Source organism: Lutzomyia longipalpis, chromosome 2 (genome assembly GCF_024334085.1).
Source record: "Lutzomyia longipalpis isolate SR_M1_2022 chromosome 2, ASM2433408v1".
Lineage (NCBI taxonomy): Eukaryota > Metazoa > Arthropoda > Insecta > Diptera > Psychodidae > Lutzomyia > Lutzomyia longipalpis.
The window spans coordinates 15,373,659-15,398,675 of NC_074708.1; the positions used below are offsets into that span (position 1 = coordinate 15,373,659).

Sequence of the window (25,017 nt, forward strand, 5' to 3'; positions counted from 1 at the left end):
AAGAAATAATTTAAAAAATATAATAGTTTAGAAATAATTTTTTTTCCGGGAAAAAAACATTGGTAATTAAAAAAATCTTTAAAATCATATTCATTCACTCCTTTTTTATCAAAAAGAAAATTACTTTTTATTAAAGGCGCTTCGCGCTTGAAGACACCTTTAAAAAAAAAGATTTTTAAAAATAAAATAATTTCTTAAGGACATTAGTTTTTTATTAAAGGCGCTTCGCGCTTGAGGATAATTTTATAAGAAAAGTTCTTAAAGCTATGCAAATTCACAAAAATAAGCGCAGCTCAATTGTGCATTTTTAAATCGAGTCGTCCATCCGCTTCGAATACCTAAAATGCTTCGAAGCTTCGAATATTTCAAAAAGCTTCGAAGCTTCGAATATCTAAAAATTACTCGAAGCTTCGAAGCTTATTCGATTATTCGAATAATCGAAGCATTTTAAAAACGAAGCAGTTCTTTTGCAGTGCTTCGAATACGCTTCGATGCTTCGAATCACCGAAGCTTCGATGTTTAGATCGAAAGTCCGTGCCCTAAATAAGATATCAATTATATTGCCCGCAAGGTATTTTGTGGGCTTCAAGTAAGGCTCTCACCAGAGAAACTGACTGGGTGGTAGATCATCAGGCTACATGAGAAGAATGTCTTGGTGATATCAAATGGTGTTTTCGGAAAATATATATGTGGTGGCAATAAAAATCATGGGATAAAGCCACAATCTCTGCAAATCTTAACGATCTTGCTTCCGTTTTGTGTTGAGACTTTTTTCAGCAGCTATTAATGCTCCCATTTCAATGCATTCTAAGCATGTCTTTTATACAGATATTAAAAGACTTTATTGGCGAATTTATTTGTCAATGTTGTGAATACTTCTGCATTTAATGCATATAGATGGATAGATGTGGTGGATAAAATTTGTATTTTTTATTTTATCTAATATCATTTTACTTATAAAAACATTTAAAATAATTTTTATCGAAGTACTGATAACTTTCTACACATTTTAGGACATTTGAAGATTTTAATTACCTTAAATATTTTTAATTTTTAATTAAATTTACGCACTTTTGGTTGTAGATTATACAATTGTATCGTACTATGCGCAATTTTTTTTACATTTTGTGCACTTTTTCGCATTTCATACAATTTTTATTCATTTAAATGTTCTTTTTTTTAGATTTCATGCGCTTTTGTTGCGCTTTGGGACCTTTATCGCATTTTGAGCAATTTTTATTGCATTTTACGCACTTTTATTGCGCTTTTATTCATTTACTAGTAAACCCTAGCCCCCAATCACGTGTGAGCAAACTCCATTTTAAGCTATAAAAGGGGGCGTATATTAGTAGGGGGGATGAATAATACGGTACCCCGAAAAATGTTTAAAATAAAAAAATCCCGTTATCTGACCCTTCAGCAGGTAGAAAATGGGAAAAAATCAATTTTTCTGTGGGGGCGCTATAAAGGGGGGAGGGGGCGGAATCCCATATAGCGCTTGCAACTCGTATTGACCCCCTCTACCCCCATACCAAATTTCATCAAGATCGGCCCAGCGGTTTCGGAGGAGTTCATGTGCCACAGACAAACAAACTTTTCAGCTTTATATATTAAGATATTTCAATTTTCGCGCTATTCTACATTTTTAGTCGCTATACGCATTTTTCTACACACAAAATATGTTTTTTTGAATACATACATTTTGTTATTTTTATTACATTTTTTCAATTAACGGGAATTTTAATGCAATCTACAAATTTCTTAACGTTTAACGTTTTGTCACGCAATTTAAACACTTTTATCGTTTTCTGCGCAATTTTCATATGTGAATTGCACTTTTCACTGAAATCTAAAAATATTTACCATGACTAGATGGTGAGTTAGGCAGACTTAGGGAATATTTATACTTCAGCTGTATCTCTTTTTTTGTGATTAATTTAGCTTCCAATTCTAGTTTGTTTTATATTGACAATCGTCTCCAAGAAGAATCTCAAATAAATGAGATTAATAAATAAATTTTCGTCCCTCTAAAACCCCTATTAGTGTCCTTTTTTGAATCCTCCTACAGTTAATGACAGGCATAGTGTCCTGAAAAATGGTGGAACACAATAATTAAATGATTGGTATTAATTTTTCTTCGAAAAAAGAGAATTAGGGGTTTTATTTTGCCTATAGGCACTTGACCCAATATAAATTTCACCTTCAACGACAAGATCTCTTTGGGATCTACAGGGGACTCTCCTTGCTATCTCGGCACCCAATCGCTACTGTGAGACTGTAAATTATATCCATAGTATAGAGAATGCCGAGGAGGACATCCATCAATCAGGACACTTCTTGACATATTTATTAGTCACAGTGAATATTTTGCTGGATTTATTTCTTGGCGACAGCTAACGATGGATTCTTTTTTATTGCTCAAAGGAGTGCCCATGATGAGTTTCTCATATTTCCTGAAGGCACAATTAGTGCATTGAGGATGGAGAAAAGAAAAAAGAGGAAGCAGGACCCCTTTTGGTCCTTTTTTAGCTATGCTTCTCAAATTACATCTCTGCTGCGATCGAAACAAGAAAATTGACACAAATTCCGGCAAAACATTGGCAAAAATTGGGAGATTCTAATCAAACAGTGTCTTCGGCATGTTTGTCTTTGTTTCATGGCCCACAAAAATCCTTGTCTATTTGGTGGAATCTCCCAGCAGCAGGGAGAAGATTTAGAGCACCTTTCGACGCCACCGAGTCACTTGGCGGCATTTTTGGTGACCCTGTCTCGATTGTTTTTCATAAAATCTTTCTCGAGGAGACACTCACAAAAATGATCATAAATACACTTGTTTTAATGTCCTCCGGGGTGCTGTGCCTATTAAACTTCCCTCATAGCTAAATCACTTTCAACCCAGGAGCTACTTTAAACAGAACAACCCCTCGAGCTACTCGCTAAAATTTATTGCCGATGAGATAATTTCTCTTCTGCAACATGCGATGAAAAGTCCCATCGTAGCGTCATTTGGTTGCAATTGACGATGGCTTGTATTCTTGGAAATTCAAGAAGACATCGAGAAATGTCCCGAAACACTTGTAGTAGATCCTTTCGAGATCACACGTGTCCCCGTTCAAAAAAGGAAAGCAAACACTCCATCCCTTCGGCAGATGACCAGAGAAGAACGATGATGGTGATTGAATTCCCTACATATCCATCATCATTTGAATTTCATATAGTCCATCCCCTGCTGATTTTGTATCAATTATCCTGCAATCGTATTCATAAATGCCTTGTTTTTATTCCACGAAGACACTGAGAGAAATATTTGAATGAAGGGATTTTCTTTTCTATTGAATAATATGATGAAATTTTATTGAAAAGATTATTTCATCACAAAATCAAGAAGAATTTTCTCATTGACTCAGCATTGTGAGTAAAGACGCAACATTGTTGCTGATTTTCAGCAATAGCAAGCAAATTTAAAGAAGAGAGAACAAAATAAAAGTCGATAATTTTTTTTCTGAAGTCAGCAAAGATTTTACAATTGTGTTCAGAATAATAGAGAGTGTTGCATTGGCTTTAAAAAAAATATTTTTATAATTCAATCTAATTGCTGTACTTATAACGTTCGTTCATCTCTTTGCGGCTTCTGCAGTCTCTTTTGCTAAGAATCTAAGCAAGAAAACGGAGGAAAATCCTTAAATTTAGATTATTAACATCTTCGTAAACCTACATATATGCTAACTAAAACAATTAAAAAAATCCAATTTAAAAATTAAATTTTATATTTAAAAAAATATTTTTTCTAAGTTGAGATAAAATTAAATACTTGCTGCTATTTTTTCGAGCATGTTTATGATAAACCACGAACGTATTGAAATTTTGTGCATTTAAAGCTGGACAAACCTTGCGTAGAAGTCAGTCTAATTCTTATTAATGTCGAAGATTGTTTGTGAAAGAAAATTGTTAAGCAAAGATAATTAAAAAGTGAGTTTTCCGGTTTTCCTTTTAATCTCAAATCAGACTTTGATGAAAGATTGTGATATAAAAATTATACTTAAACTTTCATTAGTGATTCAATTAAAGCCACCAAAATCTCTGAAAAAAAAACTCCGAGACTTTGTGTTCAGCCTAGGCCTCTTGGTCGGTGGCTGCTGGCTAAATGTTAAATTCTAATTAATTTAGAATAAATTGAATTTATTTTAATTAATTTTTTTCTCAAATTTCCAGTGGAGGACTTTGATTATGATCAGAAATTCGTCAGCAACACCATTCAATGTCTAGAAAATGACATCGAAGAGATTTTGGCTCTGAGCGAGATAGGAGCAACACCTCGGAGAGAATACTGGGAAGAGGAGCTCGACGTGAATGAAGACATCGATGATAATTTGATGAATATGGACAATAGACATCCGGAGTTTCTACTGCAGCAGTCCCAAAATGAACAACTTCCGGATATGCCGCTACTAAACATGGAGGAGGAAGTGCTACAGGAGCAGTATCCATGGGAATTTCAGCCTAAGATGTTGCAGCTAGAGCAGAAGCAGTTGCTGGGGAAGCAGACACCAGAGAAGCAGCCACAGGGCAAGATCATTGATGACAAATTTCGAGAAGTGTGTAAGAAAATAAAAGCTAAAAGTCGCGAGGCCACAAAGGCCAAATTGATACCACCCCCATCTACAAAAATCCCATCCAAGACTCCACGCTCTATCAATAAAAATTGTGATCCTGTTTCTAAAATTGAGCCCACAAAATCCTTTCATATCCCAAAACCTCCTGTATTTGAGGGTCCTGTTCGCATTCCCATCCCACAACGAAAATTTGATCAAAAACCACGTTTTCCAGTAGAATTACCAAACCATCCTTATTTGAAGCATAATGGCTTCCCCTTACCAACAAGATATGAACCTTTCATACCACAACAGCAAGAAAGTTCGGAATTTTGGCTTTCACCACAATTTCAAGAAGAAAACTTCCCATTTGAAGAGAATAAAATCTCTTTGACAGTTTTCCCTAATTCAGCGGGTGTTCTATGTTCCATGACAATTTTTTCACAAACATACGAACCAATTGCTTCAGAATTATCTGAAATTTCTCAGTTATTAAAAACTCTCTTTGATCATTCAATTCAGCCACCACCCCCCCCTTCGCCACAAGCCTTCAATAAACCCCAAATATTAACTAAATCTGCTGCACGCAAGAAAAGAGCAAGAAAGAATCGTGCTGGGAAGTGGGTCAAACTTCGTAATTTACTTCGCCAAGAAAAGCAAATCAGGAAAGCAATAGATATGAAACTATTGGACTCACTTCCTTTCGAAGAAATCAAAGAACTTGATAAATTGGCTGAAATTTCTCAGAAGATTGAAAAACAGAGAAAAATATGTGAAATACGTAAATGCTGAACTTGAAAGTTTGGCTGGATATCCTTTCGGGCTAGAGATAGCCTAAACGTTATTGGAGCCTACTCGAATTAGAGTATGAGCCTTTCTAAATAGAATCGTTTGAAAGGAAGTTTCTAGCCACTTTCTCGCAGATCGTATTGAACTAATTCAAGGAGAAATTCTTTTTTTTTTTTAATTTTCCTACAATTTGGCATGAATAATACTTAAGTCGCCATTCTATATCAGGTCGACGCTTTTTTATTTTTTCAATCTTATAATTATCTTAATAATCATATATTTTAATCATTATTTCACAATATCAAAGCATAAAAACACTAATATTTAGAATATAAGCAAAAACTATGTAAAGTAAAAGACACTTCTGAAAATTATGGGAACAAAAAAATATGTACTTCTTATTAAATAAAATTGATTTATCTTTTTTTTGAAAATATTCTTATTCTATTCATGACGGTATACCTTATGAAAGTTTCTTGATCCCTTATTCTAAGATTGTTTGTTTGTTTTTTTTTATTAAAAACTATGTTTATTTTTTTTACAAAAACAGTTTTTGTTTTTCTTTTAAAAAATAAAGGTTTTTAGCTGTTATTCTCTCTTCAAAGAAGCACAGCTTCTGTGTATTCTCCAGTATTTATAAAATTCTCAAAGAGCTTATCTTGAATGCAATTGAGAGAAAAAATCTTATATGTAATTCAAACATTGGGGTCGATTCTGTCAAAAAAACTTTTTTTCTTATAAATTAGAAGTTTTGTAAGATTTTGACGATTTATTTTTATTTAAAACAGTATTGTTGTCCCATAAAAGAAGAAAAGGATTTGTTGTTCATGAAAACATTTCTGATGATCTTTAAAGAGCACTGAAAAAGTTATTTTCCTTTAAAAACACGATTTTAGAAAAAAAAATGCCAATCTTATAACTGAGGAATTGTAAGAAAAGAAAAGATTATTAACCGAATTGATCCTATTGGTGGGATTTTCATTGTTTTTGAAAATATATTTGTAAAAGATTTTCTGCCTCTCCTTAAAAAACCTTTTTTTCTGACCAAGGATTGTTCCCATAATTTGTAGCATTATCTTTAATTGTTAACCTCACTCAATTCTTAGAACAATAACTGATGAGAGGTTATCTTTTTCTCAGTGTTCTAAATTAGAATAAGAAGGTTAAGTGATGACACTAAAATCAATATTTCATTCCTAATCGGTGCCATTGAGTAATTCTTCTCCCTTCGTGAATATTTATCACTGGTGCGCCCTTAGAAATGGTCTGCGAGTTCATTCCCAAATGAGAGCCATCCTGCTGCTCTTCCTTGGAAGTCCAACATCATCCTCGACGTCAAGCGATGAGTGAACTCAGGATGATTTATTGAGTGTGTGGCCTTCGAAGGAGCCACTAAGCCTTTTCGGGTGTGGGCGGCTGTGTGGCTGATGCCACGCGGTGAACAAGGAAATCGTGGGGTTAATAGACTCTCGATAAAATTGAGGATCACCCCTCGATGATTCCTCATTTATTTATGATTGTGTGTGTGTGGAAAGGGGTCGGAAATGGCTTCGAATTATCCATAAGATATTCCTTGTTATGGTAATGAAAGGTGTGAAAATTACTTTTTGATTGCATGTTGTTCCCATTTTTTCGAGGAAGAAAATGGGATATTAAATCCTCCCATTTTGGGGGAATATATTCGGTATAGTCCAGAACGTGGTATGCCCATAAATTCCCCATTCTAATTAATAAACATCCCACTAAACGGGATCATTAAGGATCCATTTGATTCGATTTACCAAATCACTATAAATTTAAATTGCTGTTGAGATACTCAGACTGGCCATTTGGGGGCTCATTTTGTCCCCAAAATACCTCCACAGATGGATGTTATGTGTGGATAGAGTTGGACGCACGTGAGATGAACAATTGAAACGATACGGGAGACACTTGAGATACCTAATTGACCTATTAAAAGAGTTGAAGAAAACTCGCGTCAATTCCCTCAATGGGCCCTCAATCAAGAAGATTCCTTTCTCTGGTACATTTAATACTCAAAGTGACGACGACACCCTGCTGTGGCATACATTCTTCCTTCACCATCCCGTCGATCCTCACACAGACTCAAAGCCAAACTCAAAGCAAATCTCAAAGCATATGCATAAAGTTTCTCATCGTGGCATGATGAGGAGTGAAGCAGGCAGCCGCAAAACAGTGAAGAATTTGCACCTGAATTGCCTAAAAATGCAAAACTTCTTATAGAGAAACAATGCTCTATAAATTATATGAAAAATTAATCCCTCGCGGCTGCAATTTTGCCAGCAATTTGCAATACTTACACCCACTTTGCAAATTACCCTCCCCCGAAGACCCCTGCGTGAAATCAAATACACAGCTATATGTTTCTTCTTCTATTGTGCCCACCAACCATTTCGAATTTTGAGATACTTTTTGCACGCTTCTATTCCCTTTTTTCTTAGATTCTTCTTTTTCTTGGATTTTTTTGGGATCGCGTTTTTGCTTCTTACATTTTTGAGGCATTCGCAAAAGGTGCTCAAGAGGCACACGTGTTCCTAGCACCCTCGCATTGCTAATGTCTACAGTGGATGAGAGAAATTTGGGATCGTTGAAAAATATTGAATTTTAGGCACTTTATGCAATGAAATGAGGTAGAAAGGGATCAAGGATTCGTTTTTTTTTTTATTTTTACCCGGATGTGCCACAAATTTCTCAATTCTCAAGTCAATTTTTAACCAAAAATTTTGAAATTTTATTCAAAAGGTTCTAATTCCTCCTTTAACCGAATCCATTCGACTTTTATGAAAATAAAAACATTTTATGTCACTGTCATCAAATTCAATAAAATTGGAAAATTTAGGTTAACCTTTTAAGGTTCATTAGGTCATATGCTGACTCAAAGGCTCGATTTTGAAAATGTTTCATTTTGTATATGTTTATTTTATGAATATTAAGTCCAAATTACTACAAGACTATCTCTTTACATTCCCTGATTATTTTATGTCCAGAAAAAGACATCCCCAAGGACTCACAGGATCAGGAAGGACGAAAACCGTAAATTTTTGAGTTGACAAAAATGTCTTAGGTATTTGAGCTCATAGGAACTCATAAAAATTATTTTTAGTTCAATCAAATCGATAGATTGATCGCGGACCTTAAAGGGTTAAAAGGGTTAAGGAAGGAAGATAAACCGTATTGCAAAATGTAAATTCCAATTTAAAAATACATTTAACCTGCAGGCCGCCAAGACCTTGGAACTTCCTTAGAGCGCCAAAGTGGGGTCGTTGAACGACCCCAAGAAGGAAGTCGATTTTCTCATAAAAGGCTCCAACAGATGGACGAGAAATTCCTCGTGCGGTGCGGTGCGGCGAGGTTTTCGGCCAATCAGAAGCGAGAGATGGCACACACATTCTCACCGCACCGTACGAGAACGTTTTTCGGCCAATCCGAAGCGACGAAGGGCCACGAAATCCTCGCCGCGCCGCACCGCACGAGGAATTTCTCGTCCATCTGTTGGAACCTAAACTATACAACCGGGAACTGTCGGGTCACTACCTTTAGACTCCTTGTATAGTCCTCTTGCCCCTTGCATCACAAATTTTCCACCAACAGACACGTAGAAGAAGATATTAGGGAAAAACATTTTTCACTCATTTTTCATAATTTCTTCTTGAGAAATTTGTCACGAAGTTGAATGCAACTGCTATTTTTTTCACTACTTCCCCACATTCCCCTCACTTCAAATGTTTTTCCCTAATATCTTCTTCTACGTGTTTTGTGGTGGAAAATTTGTGGTGCAAGGGGCAAGAGAACTATATAAGGAATCTATAGGCACTAACCCGACAACTCCAGGTTGTGTAGTTTGGGAGAAAATTGGCCTTCTTTTTGGGGTCGTTCAACGACCCCACCTTCGCATTCTACGTAACTACCAAGGCCTCCGCATTCCAAAGGTTAATAACTTTTCTTGTGGTGGACGGATTGAGCTGAAATTTTTACACAACCTCCTCAGATAACCAAGGAACTTATTTCCAAAAGATGGGAACGCTATCTTTTATATTTATTGAGTTATAGCACGAAATATAGCGGTGGGGTCGTTCAACGACCCCGCTTGGCGGCCTAGAGGTTAAAACATTATTTTCTTTAACCCAGATTTGTCATTCTACTATATATAGTACACTCGGAAAATTTTCTATGTTGACTTATAAGTATGCATAAAAAAAAGTTTTTCTTCTCGTAAAACTGAAATGACTCCGGTTAAATGAATAATTGCAAAGTGTTTCAGTTGCGAGGAAATAAAATTTACACCTTCAATGCCAATAATTCTTTTTCGTCACTGGAACCCCTATTTCTAAATAAAAATTGCTCTTTTGGTTTATTTTTTTCGCAAAGTAGCCCCTAATTCCAATATCAAGATTCGATTTCTAAGAAGTACCAATACAAGGAAATAATTTACCTTTTGACTGCAACCTCGCATCGCAGTTCCATTGAAACGCAACCCTAGAGTTTTTCTTCACAAAATCAACAAGAAAAAAAGTCTAATTATTCCAGAGAGGAGTGGTTGAAAAAGGAACTTAGGGGTAGAATTGCGATACAGTTGATTGCTTCTAGTGTTTTTAATTTAGCACACATTTTGAAATACGAGCGAGAAATATGAATTATGCACACTCTACCTGACATTTACGGTCTGTGCAGTAAAAATTTTTCATAGTTGGGGGATTTTTTTTCCAAGGAGGGTGAGGCATTCCTCTTTTGTGCCGTACCAAGTTCAATTTTGGGATTTCTACCCTTATTGTTCCATGTGCGGGGAATGCACTAGACAAAAGCACTACTCACAGGATCATTTATGCGATCGCTAACAATGGAGATCTTTACAGGAGAGTGACTTTTGATTGTATTCGCCCGCGGATTTTCTCTTTCATCTGTTTTCTAAAAAAAAAATTTTGTATATTGAGATGAAGGGGGGAGGTTGAATTCAACATACGATTTTTACATCACACAAGTGTCTCTGCACGTCTATTCATTTTGGGAGACTTTAGAGAGAGCCATGAGTTTTTGTCGAAAAAATACAAAAACCTTCTCTAAAAGACGGCGAGACATACGGACGATCTTTGCATTTATTGTCTGCAGTTTCTCTCAATGCCAATGGATTAAGAAGCGGAATATTTATGAATTGTCCGCTTATAAGGGTGTAATTAGGGGTGAATTAATTGCTTGTTTGTCTTCTATTCGGAACCATCTCAAGCGATTCCAATCGATCGTTCCCGGTGGTTCTTTTGCTTTCATTGATGGAATCAAAAGGAAGAGTTTGTTCCATAAGAGTGTGCGATAAAATAATAATTTTTTGTGTGAATTTTGTACATTGAGAAGGAACAATCAACGACATCTATGAGAGTTTTAGACCAAAAATGATTTTGAAATGCGAACAGTTTATCGTAAAAATTTGTTTCGCGATTCTCTTGTTTCGTAAACCTATCTTGTTACTAAAGTTTCGCGAAACCAGGAGAATTTTCTAATTCTAATTCTAATTAAAGCAAATTTTTTAAAAGTCTAATAGTAATTTCTTGCGCCATTTATATTGTAACGATTTTTGCCTTAACTCGTATAATTCGGCTCGGCTCCATACCGAGCCACCCAATAAAACCCACTGCACATTAAGTGCAAGAGGACAGTTGATGGACAACCATCGTTGGAGACACATCGCGGATCAATCGTGAGTATTGCCCCTTTTTGCCCCCCTCCCCCTCATAAGGCCCTCTCTCTAGACGGGCCATTTCTTCCCCTTTTGGCGCCGCTTACGCCCCTTCCTACTGCCCTCAATGACGCTTCTCGCTGAGGCCCTTTGGGGCCCTTCGGAAGCTAAGTGGTGGTAGGGAATTAAGGCTTGAGTGACCTCTGAAGGGATGGGGTGTTGAGGCGGAAAAGGTGGCGAATCACGAATGCCATTCTTTCGGACAGGACGACAGCAAGGATACGACCACAAAACGTTACAATATTTTGCAGAATAAGAACAAGAATTGATTTAATTTTCTGGTTTCGACGGTTTACGTCTTCAGTTCAATTAACATTTTTACGTTTACGCAGAAATTAATCTCCATGATTAACAAAAATAAATTGAATTTTACTCCACAAATGAATTGCAATTCAACCCAATTGAATACAATGAGAGAACCGCCCTTTTGAAACATACTGTTGGTACCAGCAAAGAAAGTCTTTGATTCAGTTGAAAAACGTCTGCCCTGGGGTGGTGGGTGGACCATGCCGTCACAAGCTACTGGTTTTGTTTGTTTACATCATCCTCATTGTCCGCCCGGTGAGATCTCAAGCGCATATCTTCCCATCTGGGGGGCTCCATTGAGTTAAAAATCTTTCCCTTTTATTGAATTTAATAATCCATTTGTCTGCTGCTCCGCAAGAATAACACCCATTTTTATGCAGTATTTGATGGCAAAAATTTACGATCGGCAATGAATTAAATATGTAGCAATTATTGTCTCTCCCAATATCAATGGAAAATATTGATTTTGCTCTCTTCTTTGCTTCCGTTCGATGCCTTCAAATGCCGATTGTGTACACACATAAAAATCAATTAATTCCACTTCTATTGGCTGCAGAAAAGTTGGTTGATGATGGTTAAAAAGGAACCCTTTTGCCGCGAGGGGTCCATTCGAAAAATTTTAAAAGAAGGAGGGGGTCGCCTCTTTAGGAAGGAAAATTTATGAAATTCCTTTATTGTGCACAATCTTAAATGCAGCATTAATCAGTTTGGCGTTATATGAAGAAAGGAAGATCCCTCCCAACAAAGGGGACAATTAGAGACCCTGCAAGAGATCTATGATCCAAGACGATCGTCCTAACAGCATCAATGGCAAAACGGAATTTATTGACAAGAATAGAGGTGTGAAGAATCCGTAAGGGATGCACCCATGAGGTACGAAAAAAATGTCCAAGAAATTTAGAAAAATCAGTTATGGTGCAAAAATTGCACAAGAAACCTCTACGGAGATAAATGACAATCGTTTTTCATAAAAACATCTTCGCCCTGACACCATTGTTGTCGCCCGGAGAACACGACGAAGCCTCCGTGTGTGTAAGATGGTGAAGAAAGGACGTGCACTGGAAGCATCAATAAGATTCCATAATTTATTGATTGAATGCAAAACGAATCTTTTCTCTTTTCTTCTTCTCCAGAGAGAAAAACCACGCTTCGAATTTTTTTTAAAAACTTTTTTTTTATTCTTGGAGGTGAGCAATTCGGGGAGATTTCAACGCCATGCACCGAGATGGTCAGAAATGCAATTAAGACCAATCAACAAGTTGGACACATTCATTAAGTCCCAGGTGAGTGTTAACGTGAACTAATTAGAAGCCTATTGCCTCATCATTCGGGAGAACCACGCGCCACAGCAGCCACGTCCAAATGGCAATCATCTGCATCCATTCAGAAGGGGGAGGAAGATCGACGCGAAGGTACTTATTTTGGGTAAGTGGGTTAAATGTTCTGTTGTTAAATAAATGCGGAGGAGGTCTGGGAGCAGGATTCAAGAAATCAAAGGTGTAAGCGTTAAAAATTCAATGAGATTTGCAAAAGATCTTTAAATCGTCTTCCTCCTTTGAAATACAAAAAAAATGTTAAAGAATATGGGAAAGCGGGTTAAAAAAGTCATTCAAGAGTTTAGAAAAAAAAACTAAGGAAAAAGCAGAAAATATCTAGCGAAATTGCCACCCTGTTTTTCAGACAATTTTGCTCCACCTTGCCAGAAATGTAATATTCTCTGATTTTTTCATACCATTGAGTGACTTATTTTGCCCCAATCATTCCTAATTTTTTTTTCAATTGCGTTCTATTCTTCAATCAAGAAAAGCTAGAATTTCTAAGTGTTAATTAACATTTTCAATTCATTGATTTAATTAATATAAAAAATCTCAAAATAATTTTAAAAAAAAAACCCTTTTTTATTTTTTTGTTTAAAAAATGTTTTACGACTTTAGAATTATTTTTTGAATATCAATTGCAAATTCTGATTTTGATGGTAATACAATTTGTTGTAAAAAAAAATTTAACCTTTGGAACGCGGAGGCCTTGGTAGTTACGTAGAATGCGAAGGTGGGGTCGTTGAGCGACCCCAAAAAGAAGGCCAATTTTCTCCCAAACTATACAACCTGGAGTTGTCGGGTTAGTGCCTATAGATTCCTTATATAGTCCTCTTGCCCCCTGCACCACAAATTCGCCACCCGGAAACACGCAGAAGAAGATATTAGGGAAAAACATTTTTCACTCATTTTTCACGCTTTCTTCGTGAGAAATTTGCCACGAAGTTGACCGCAACCACTATTTCTTTCACTACTTCCCCACATTCCCCTCACTTCCCGCACCGTGATAAATGGCAATATTTCTCGAATATTCTTTATTGTTTTGCACATTTATATGCTTATAATTATGTTTTATGTTGTTTATGTCACTTATTCGCGATAATTCTGACACTGAGAAGGTAAAGTGAAAAAGTAAACACAACCCTTCAACCCCCTTCAACCATATGATTTATGATGTGACTAACTTCATTCTAAAAAATTTTCCGCAGCATGGCCGTTACACCAATTTTTGAATTTCCTTCTTCTACATTTTCCTTAATAACTTTTCTTGTGGTGGACGGATTGAGCTGAAATTTTTACACAACCTCCTCAGATAACCAAAGAACTTATTTCCAAAAGATGGGAATGGTATCTTTTATATTTATTAAGTTATAGCACGAAATATAGGGCTGGGGTCGTTCAACGACCCCGCTCCGCATTCCAAGGGTTAATGAAACAAAAATATCTTTATTATCCCAAAATTAGGTAAATTTAAATATCGCAGAATACTAAAACTGGGTTTGTTTTGATTTATTAAAAAAAATCAAAATTTCAAGTTACTCTTGGCCGCTTGAATTGAACCTATTATTATGGAGACATCTGGGATTTTTTTTATTATCTTTCTTAATAAAATTAGAGAATTAAATACAATTTCTTACTATAAATCTTTAATGTGAATTTTAATCAAAATTCGCGAATCTTGATCAAGAAGTAGTCCTTATACATTCTTCCTCTCTGGTATTTTTAATTCCAACATCCTTTAATGTTAGCAGCAATGGTAAAAGAGAATTAGCTTTGCAATTGAAATGGAAATTTTCTCTTTTGCTTAATAAGCAATTTCAGAAATTAAAGCCTGTCATCGTGTTGTGTGGAATGCAATTTCTAAGTTCCTTCCCCATTTTGCTTTATCGTGGCATCTAAGAATTCAAAATCTCATGTATGTGTGTGTATGTTAAATGGATATGCGTGATAATTAATTTTTATCTCAGCGGAGATTGGATTTGGGAAAGTTGAGAGTGAGGACGGAAGCACCACGCGGCCCTGTCCCCTTTTTTCTTGCGCGCGCGCATAATCTTCCCCATGCTTCCCCAAAAAAGAGGTGATCATCTCTTGCGCAACAGTGATACATGCGAGGGTCTCCATAAATTATCGCACGCAGCTATTTATCTTCGTTTGCCGCAAATGGGGCGATGAAATCATAATACTTGTTATTGGGTGGATGATTTATTGCCCACGAAACCTTCGCGATGGATTTCCACTTCTTTTTTATTTAATTACTATTAATGCTCCCCCCGCGTGTAGATCCCCTTTCTGATTGGATTAGGTTTCAACATCATCCCCCTCAGGGTGGGGAAGAGGAAGCATGACCCTGCGGGAGCACGAAAGAATGCCATTGCTGTTTGTCTAATGATCGACGATCGCATGGGAATTTCTCATATATGCGGAGGATTGTCGTAGCATTGCTGCAAGAAGTAGACGATTACAGTTCACAACGAAGCAAATTGAGGACGAGGAATCATTTAGCGAGAATTTGCATGGCATTTCTTATGCTTACTCAGTGCACCGATCGCCACTGATTAAATGATGCATGGAAACCGGTACCCATTGTTGGTATAGCCTTACCCATCCAATTCCTATGCCCGTTCGTCTTCCTTTTTTTTCTGCAGCGCCCTCAGCCCGCGAAGTCTTTTGCATAATCGCCAAGCACAGAAGACTCTTACATCTCAATTTGTGAGTGAATCGACATTTATTTTAGCGACTTCTTTTCGCTCCTAAACACTCCTTTTTGTCGGAGATGGACTTTTCGTGAGGCCATCAATTGAATGGATGGGCTACCCCCAATCGTCCTATTTGTACCTGACGGAAGGCTTAAGCGGAAGAGGTCTCTCCGAAAGGTGGGAGATGCTAATCGCAACTTGGGAAGCAATAAAAATCTTTGTCTATCTTTCCACTGAAATTCTCTCACAGTGGACTTATAATGAAATCAATTGAGACAAACACACAGATACGCGCTGGGAGATTATGCAGATAGGGCGTGTCCGACAGTCTTGCAATTTATTCCTAGGGAACAGGAAATGAGGATAAGGAGGTTGTCCTCCTTTTGATTTAATGAAGGAAAACTCGGTGCTTCCCAGACTTCTTAGGAAGCCTATAAAAGGGATGATTAAATCTCTTTAAGTATTAGATAAAAGTATTAAATTAGAGACTATGTGAGGGAATTTATTAATAAATCTTATCAACAGAAGAACTTTTTGTCACAAAATTGCAATAAAATTATTAATTAAATCATACCTATCGATTTAATTTTAAACAGCGTTAATGGTCGTTAAAATAGAGCATATTTCTTCAGCACTCACTATACATAATACTATTAAACAATATAATTTTTAAATCTAAACTGAAAAAATGATTCTTCTCGTCCAATTGGATTCCTACTGAACAATCTTCCATATTCAACACCAAAATTTATTTCTCAGTGCAAAATAAAAGAGTGTAGAGTAGAGGGGAGACGCACGTGCAACCCAAAATGCTAGCTAAAGAATAAACACAACCCCATAACAAGGTATTAAAATTGGCGTGGAATTTGGGGCAGTGAAGGACCCAAAACCCTATAACTAAGGCGTCTCAATTATATCTCTTGCAATTAACTACCCTGTCGAGAGAAGAGAGATCATAATTTGGACGCGAGGTCTGTCAGTGAACCAATAATGTTCGGCAATGTCATACATCATATTTGAGCAATAGATTGCCCATACATATCCACTTGTTGCGCGATCGCAAGTGATCGCCCTTGAGATGATCTGCGAGGATCTCCCCATAAACGGCTCCATCGTAGCCACCGCCGCAGCCCAGGCACGTCTGTCCCGATAATATCAGTAATTATAGTTCAGTGATGTATTACTGGGGAAGAATAAAACCCTCCATGCAATATTGTGGCAAAAATATGAATAGGCCGGACGTTCCGTACGAAAAATTGTTTAAACAGCGCGGCGAAGATGTGAGAGAGGCGGAAAAGAGCAAGGAGGATTCATACGATAATCTCTCCGCGAGGGATTATTAATCTATCGACAAGATAAGACGATCAGTTTGACCATCGTGGGGCTCCCTGCTCTTTTGGGGCCGCATTCGCTCTCCATACCGCCGATCACTTGGCCAGAACAATAGCGTGGGGTAATATATTTAATGAAGAATTGCGATGTACTACACAGAAGCACTTTGTACGATGTGGCAAAGGAAGCTAATTAGGAGTTGTGTGAGTGTGGATACCACATTTTCTGGCTGCTATCCAGGCCCTCCTTATGCCGGAGAAATTGCAATTCAATAAATCAGAGCACGAGGACGAGGAAAGATGCAAAATAGAGTTGAAATGTTTAACAGAAAAAGTAGATTTGGGATTGAAGAAAATTTTTTAAGGAGATGTTTGAAGACTTTTTGCATCTTTAGAGGTTTTAAAAGGGAAAAGAATTTGAACGATTTATTTTAATATTTCAGAATAGGTTCGGATTAATAAAATCATACAACGGTTTATAACCTTGTTGAGAAATATGAAAAGTTTGAGCTTTTCCTAATTCTTAATCTGATTTTCCCAGCTTCTCTCTTCCTAACAAAATTAATGACTGAACAGAGATTTCAATGCCATAATTTTGAAATGGAATAAAGCAAATACAACAGAGATTTAGCCAAAAATCTATTTAAATTGATTTAATTGTTATTTTACCAAGACGTTTTCATAAATATATTTAAAACAATTTCTGTGATTTTCGCCTTGAAAAAAAAATATTTTTTTCTAATTTTTCTCCTCCTGGGGCTGTATTCTCTAAAAGTGAAAAACTCTCGTGATAAACTCCTGAAGGCTTTTCGCTGACTAAAAATGAGGAAAACTTCACGTGAGCTTGATCCTCTAAGAATAATAATGCATCACGTTTCTTTTAAAGCGCTAAAGCCTTCAGGAGTTTATCACGGGAGTTTTTCACTCTTAGAGAATTCATGCCCTGGTAGGATCTTTCTCAAGACAATTAACAGAAAAACAAAACTCCTGTACCTTTCATCATTCAACGTTTTTTAATTAATCCCTAATCTACAAGGTAACCAACTCATTTTTGTTTTGAATGAAGAAACCCGCGCGCCGGGGAGATGCAAAACCCAGATGCAATTGCAATGTACACCGAAGAAGAGAGTCACGGAGTCAGGCGGAAGTGTCAATCAATTGAGTGGGAAGAGGGAGGCTCAATTGGCTCCTGCCGCCACTTATCTCAATATCTCCGCGCGCGATGGCGAGAGATGAATTTGATTGCAACTCCCCAACCAAGGTGGATTTATGCAAATCGCCGCCATGTCGGTGTATTGGGCAACAATTCGTGACATTTTTCGCCGTTTTGTTATTACTCAAAAAAATCACCCAAATTGTCTTACGACGGAGAAATTTCTGCGCGACTCGCGGGTGATTTGAGGGACAGCGTCGCCCGCATACGAGTCAAATCCACTCCGGAGGGCGACTTTCAATCCATCAGCCATGGGAAGACGGAGATCTCTCACACGGTGTTGTTGGCTTGCAAATGCAGCGGCCACAGAGATTGAGTGACGATGTCTTGATCAACGAGTGACATTGTCCTGATAAAGAGACTCAGGAGAGGTCTTTCTCTGTGCATTTATTTATTGTTCCACTGCGGGGAGATTGCATGGACAATTGAAGGCTCTTTTTTCACCATTGCTGCAACATAGGTAATCATTCGTTTTACTTCTTAACCCTCTCTCTGCTGCAGAGTCTATACATAGATGTTTTGATGGAACTTCTCTTGGGAAAAAGGGAAGATAAATTAATGGAAAGAAGGGTGAAGGGGGCAGGGATGGTAGAATGCATAATCTCCTTTTAGGGGATTATAAAACTATTCAAATTGGAGTCTCATTGGAAAACATAATCCTTTAGGAAATTTAAAAAATAACCATTAGCAGAAAATCTTTAAAAGTAATTATAACTCATTGATTGCTTCTTTTATTACTTTTAATGACTTACAAAAAAGAATTGTTAACAATTTAAATAAATAAGGTATGATTTGACTCCACTGAACCTTACAAGATCAAAATAATGTTAATGTTAAAGGAGGATTACCCCAGAATTATTGCTTCCAATACTTTTCTTTTGAGGAAACCTTCTTGAGAGAAGTCTCATTGAAACAAAATGCCAATTGATTGTACCAAAAGGAGAATGAGTCTTTGGTCTTATACATGCAGAAGATTGGGAGGTCTTTTCCATTGCCATTATTCCAGTTTGTTGTGGTGCGCACTCAATTTCTTGCAGAAGCCATAAGGCAGAAGACGATGTTGTATGGAAGTGAGGTCGAGAAAAGGCAATCACCAAATAAATTGAGGGGGAAACTCCAATGGATGTCAATTAGTTTGTATGTAACTAATAAAATATTTTTACGGTGAATTGAGAATTATGGTGCATTGCCTCACTGGGAATGAGCAGCCTCAATGGACTCTTCGCCGGTGGTGTGCCAATTTCAATTTCTCCACCACTCTGGCCCATGATTTTGCAACATTAAATGACTTTATTATAGAGATGCGGGAATTGCGTGGCCACAACGATACAATGAAGATGATCAAATTGAGCATTTTTCCAATGAAAGTGTCGGCCAAAAGTGGTGTGCCTTTATCTCTGGCGTGCTGTCCTCCTCGCTGCAACGTCTTCACGATGTGCCTTGCAGAGCACACTCTCGCGCCATTCCCGCAAAGAAGAGTTGCTTTGCGGGAATGAAGATGAGCTATCTTGCGTCGGTGGGAAAAATATGCAAAGTACATGTAAATAGACCTGAGGATCCATCAGATATATAGGAGATGCTAAATCGAATGCGCTCAGACGGTTGAGACTTTTGGTGATTGCGCAGGCAGACAAGCCGCAGAAATGGTGCCCGCGGAGTTTGAAGATATTGCAAAGTAGTCGAGAGATCATCGAAAGAATTTAGGAATTCTATTAAGAAGAGAAGAATGCATAAAAAACCAAAAAGAATCACAGCTAATATAGCTCAAAATGGACCTCAAGCATTTAAGGAATTTTACTTAAATTTTAAGTTGATGAGTAGTTTAGCGAGTCACACCATGGTTGCTTTCAGAATAGGAAATTATATCATGAATTGTTTTAAATATTCCTAATAAATCAATCGTAAAATGCTAAAAATGTCAAATATCATAAAATTAACGATCAAACGTTAGAAATGAAACGTCAAACGTTAGAAATATTACACAAACTAAACATTATAAAAAGCTTTAGATTTATGGATGAGGATCAACGTTTGTCGAGAATTGAAAAACGTAAGACAAGTAAGTAAAGTAAAGAAATATCAAATGTCAGATACATAAAACGTTAGAACCAAATGTCAAACATTAGAAAATAAATGCCAAATGTTAGATTTAAACGAAAAATTGCAGAAAGCTGTTAAATCTTCATTAAACTTGACTCCTCTATTGTTTTTAAATCCTTCTTACGTCCTTCGAATAGCTTTTTTATTTAGTTTCTCACAAAGTCCTTATCTTGAATTATTAAGAAATTCTTGTGGGTTCAATTATCATTGATCCTATCATTGAATACCTACAAATTTTTCTATGAAATAAATTCTTCCTTTTATTAGCTACATTATGCTACATATTTTAGTTTCGGTTAATTACAACAAATTCTTTCGAGTTAAGATTCCTTCTGGAATTTCAAGGGATTTCTTCCTTTTGTGATTTTTTCCCAGATCATGGAGGTCCTTTTGGTTGAATTTCTCAAGGATGTAAGGCAAATTTTTGGAGTTATAAAATCCTAGATGGCAGTCGATAAAATCCTTTAGCTTTTGACCCTTTTTTTCCACCACAAATGAGCTCAATGGGCAAGTGCATAGTCCACCACGCACTGCCTAAAATCGCCCCATGACAAGAAGTGGGAAATAATGAAGGAGTTTTGTGTAAAATTTGACATGAGTCCAATATCGCGGGCCGAGATGATATTTATGGGAATCCGCCCGGGAAGCTGATGGAGCGTGTGGCGCTCTGAGAGACGCCACGGGATGGTTATTTACACGCGCACAAATTGACTTTTATTAAGACCCCCGATACCTATCTAACGATATTATTAAATAGCCGTGGAAATTGATGCATCCGCGAGATAGAGATCCAAAGCGACTCATGGGCAACTCTATGCGCGCCTTATGCGAGAGCACATGAAGTTGTCGAAGCACCTGATGGACCACACACACCCCAGCTGCCTGTGCGTCATGTTAATTGGTTGGGCTATCAACACTGTGTCTCTGCATGATTAAAATACTACATAATATGCGTTGCGATGGAGACAACTCTACGGGTGTGCGCGCTGTTGGTCAACTGTCTGACCCACATTCGAATCGAAGACCTAATTGATGGCATCACGCCCCAATTTACCATTCTTGCCCAACTTCCTCCCTGCTCGTATTCATTCCATTAACATGCGTATCGATGGACTGTGCAGAAATACCTTCGCTCTGCGGAACTGGCTCTCAATGTGAATTGGCGATGCAACAAAAGACGCACGAGATGCGAAAGATGAAAAGGATGAATTTCTCTGGGGTCTCTCATGCTATATACGTACATTCTGTGTCATCCGAAATATACATAATGGATGGGAAGCATCTCGGGGCCCCTGAAGAGAGTCATACACTCCAAAAAGTGTCAAAGTGTCGGAAATTATTCTCTTTCTCTCTTTTATGACCAAAAGTACAAAAGAGATTTTTGAATTCTTTTAGGTTCGGACCGGATATTCTTGAAATTCAAGTACACACCGATCGCTTCCTCTCGAACCATCGTCTCTCTCTCTCTGTGGCCACTCACCTGGTGGAACCACCATTGCCCCCCTGAAGACACTCAATCTGGAAATTAAATTAAGAAAATCTCCTCGTGTTTGGGGTTTAATTAAATCCAAACGTAGAAGAAAAAAGCAATCAGCCACGAAGGAGATTGATGAATTTGTCCAAAGAGATCTGGTATTTGGTCTAAGATGGGTTATTTTATTGAAGTGGTAGCTCTATTGGCGCACCGTCATCATCGATACTTATGAACTCATAAACAGCCCATAAAATAGGGGAGATGAGCTAATTTTCTCGAACGATTGAAAGTGAATTTCTGCTGCATTTTGTTTGGTCACGTAGCCGCCAAAAAAATTGATTCGTGCCCTCGAAGTTTGGCTAAACGATTTAACTGTTGGCAAAGAAGATGAATTTTTCTTTGAGATTTAGGATTAAATTCGTAACGTTCTTTTTTTTCAATTTCACACCAATTTGATGTCAATTGAATTGGGGAAAATTTTTTCTTCGGCAATTTTTGAGTAGAAATCAGTTAGAGCCCGTCGTTATTGCTCTAAATTAATATTCCATGCAATTTTTGTGGGTTTTTGAATTACTATCAAGCGAAAAAATTTTTATATATATTTTTTAAAGTTTTTACTTGGTATTTTTGCTGAATAATTCAATAATTTTAGAGATTCACAAATCAATTCATAAAATGTTCAGCTTAATTAATAAGATTCTCAAAAGGAATTAGATTAAAAAAAATTTAAAGCCTAAAACAAAATTAATGAAAAATTTAAGAAATGCTCAGAATTTTCCGGATGTTTGCGAAACAATTTATAAGATTTTAGAATCATTTCCAGTGGTTCGTGAAATATTTTCATCAACAAGCTCATCAACTCATAAAATCTTTAATTAAAGTTTTTTTAGGAATCTCGATAAACTTTTTTATTAAAATTGATAAATCGTAGAAAAAACGTTCTATCGCATTAGATTCTCGAATCAGTTTTAAAAATCATTAGAACATGAGGAAAATATGTTTCGCAAACAAATAATATTCCTTTCAGTTTGCAGATCAATGAGAATTCTTTTCATCAAAGACGACATTTATAGATTTTTATTTTATTTTTTAAATTATTTATTTTATTTTAAGAAATTTTTATTATTTTTTTTTCATTATATTCATTTCTTTTCTATTTTTTCCATTATTTTACCCTATTCTACTCCACTATTATATTTTGATATAAAGAAATTTCTCAAACGATGGCTCCTTAAGAATCTATTTCCTCAATCTGAGCCCTTATAGAATTATTTATTGCAATCATTTTATGATTTGATTATGCCTATCAACACGTGGATCTAATAAATCCTCCCCCATCTAATAAAATTTGAATTAAGCAGCTGCTGCGTACTAATTCAACGATGGCTTAGGGAAGATCCCTCGCATTATTCTCCCAAACCCTCGTTGATTGTTGAGGAATTTTTTTGGCAAACCACCCACGCAATTTCCCACAACGTACTAATATATATCAAATAAATAAAATCAATTCACATGGATTTTGGAATGGCAACAATATCACAGCAAATATTTCCTCATGAGCCCATACAGGCTAAGAGAGTTGACTTCTTGTGGATTTCCTTCTCTAGTAGTGTTTGCAGTAGAGCATTAACCCCAAGTCCAAGTGATTTCCTGCCCTGATATCTCACATTTGAGATTACTTAATTCCAATTGGGAGTTACAGTGAGTCTCTTTATGGTTTCTCTTGGGGCGGAGATTACGTGATGATGCGATAGTGGATTGTGTAAACAAATTGCTGCGACATTCCGTGTCTCTTCAATAAACACCAATTCCGCCTACAACTCTATGCAAATACACATTGCTCTTAGAACACACATTTGAGGCGATGAATATTTATTTTCTAATTCGATAACATGACACGAAAGAATGTCTCCACGGGCACACTGCAACCCCCATCGCATGATTAACTCAACGACACCCCAGAGCTCAATTGACTTCATGACCCCCCCCCCCCCACCCCTTCCAAAGGTGCCCGCAAAAGGAAAAACATTCTGTTATGTTCTATGCACCTCTTAAAATAAATTTCACGTGAAAAAGAATAAAATCATCTATATATTTTTCATCATAAAAACATCAAAGGAAAAAGGAGCAAAAGAGTTGCAATCAATTTTGCCGTATACCTTTTCAGCACATTTCGTTCCACATCATCTGCGGACAAAAGACCACTCAAATTTTTGTTTGCTCAAGGGCGGGTCTAGCTCTTCATTTTTACCCTGGACGTGAATGAGCCACGATTTTCGGCGTCTCTATTGCCCATCTCTTGCTGATCATAAGCAAAAATTACGAGCCTCCCTGTCTCGAATGGATCGGATTCCCTGGCAACATCTCTATTCGAATGGCTTGAGGGTGGATGGCAATAATTTTCTCCTAAGTCATACAAAACTATATATGGAGAGGAGAAAATGCATGATCATAACTTTTTATTTCTTTGAAAAAAAAAAGGAGGGAGTGATAAATAACCAAATTCCCCAAATCAATGGTTTCATTTGAGCAACTACAAAAGGACGTTTTTAGCCTTCACAAGGCACTAAATTATGCATTCAACTGGAGCCGCTTTTAAACTCTGCCGAAGCATCCTTTTATCCTGCTGCTCGTGGATCATCCTTGTTCACGATTTTAATGACATGGAGGTGCTGATAATGAGAAAATTTCTATACAAAAATGGACTGCCATGGCAATCGAGTCCTTTTGTACCACGGTCTATTGGAAATTCTCAATGACTTCCATTTTATTGGAACCCAATTAGTGTGGAGCGCCTGTCTTATCCACCGTGAAGAGGGCTTTGCAGTGATGTGTAAAAAAAATCCCTAAATAAGGTGCATGCGCGCTCATAAAAAGAGATCCTTTTGCTCCTCTTAAAAGCCGATATGCAAAGATTCATGAATAATGCATTCTTCCAAGGCGCAAGCGACCACAGAAAAGAGCCCTGTTTTTACCCATGGGGTGAGGGAGAAAATTTGATTGAAGGCGTGTTGAGAAACTTCCCAAGAAAAACAATCAATTCCTTGATAGACATTATCCCCCCACCTCATCTCACAAATGCCCTGTTAACAAGTTCCTCTCGGTGAGCATTAAAAGAAAAGTTTTTCTTTAGAAATCAGATGGATTTTTATTGTTGCTACCGTTTTTCTTTCGCTTCCAAACCTTCTGTGCAGTCGCCCGCGCGTCCTTTTTCGAAATGTACAAATGAATACATCTAAATTAGTGAGACGATTTATTGTAGGCTAAAAAGGTGATCATTGTCTGCTTTTGGCATTTCTCATGGCTTCTCTCTTGCCAACACAAAGCGCACATCTCAATGGGATAAAGTCGCGAAGCGTGGAGATCGAGGGGAGGATCATTAATAAAGTATTGGGATGAGGTTTGCTTTTGAACTATCCGTTTTTCAAAATTCTTCTACAGGAACTTTTGC

The 25,017-nt window shown here is 37.0% G+C and overlaps 3 protein-coding genes across 7 annotated transcripts in view; all 3 read left to right on the forward strand.

The window, feature by feature from the left end:
• LOC129790865 (UNC93-like protein) overlaps positions 1–25,017 on the forward strand; it is a 1,060,245-nt gene that overhangs the window by 508,283 nt on the left and 526,945 nt on the right. The window lies entirely within an intron of this gene.
• LOC129790850 (cleavage and polyadenylation specificity factor 73) overlaps positions 1–25,017 on the forward strand; it is a 566,536-nt gene that overhangs the window by 14,574 nt on the left and 526,945 nt on the right. The gene's annotated exons all lie outside the window — the stretch shown is intronic.
• LOC129790895 (uncharacterized) lies at positions 3,909–5,800 on the forward strand. The gene is made up of 2 exons (XM_055828730.1): positions 3,909–3,969; positions 4,213–5,800. Coding segments are annotated over exons 1-2 (1,173 nt in total). The 5' UTR covers positions 3,909–3,968; the 3' UTR covers positions 5,385–5,800.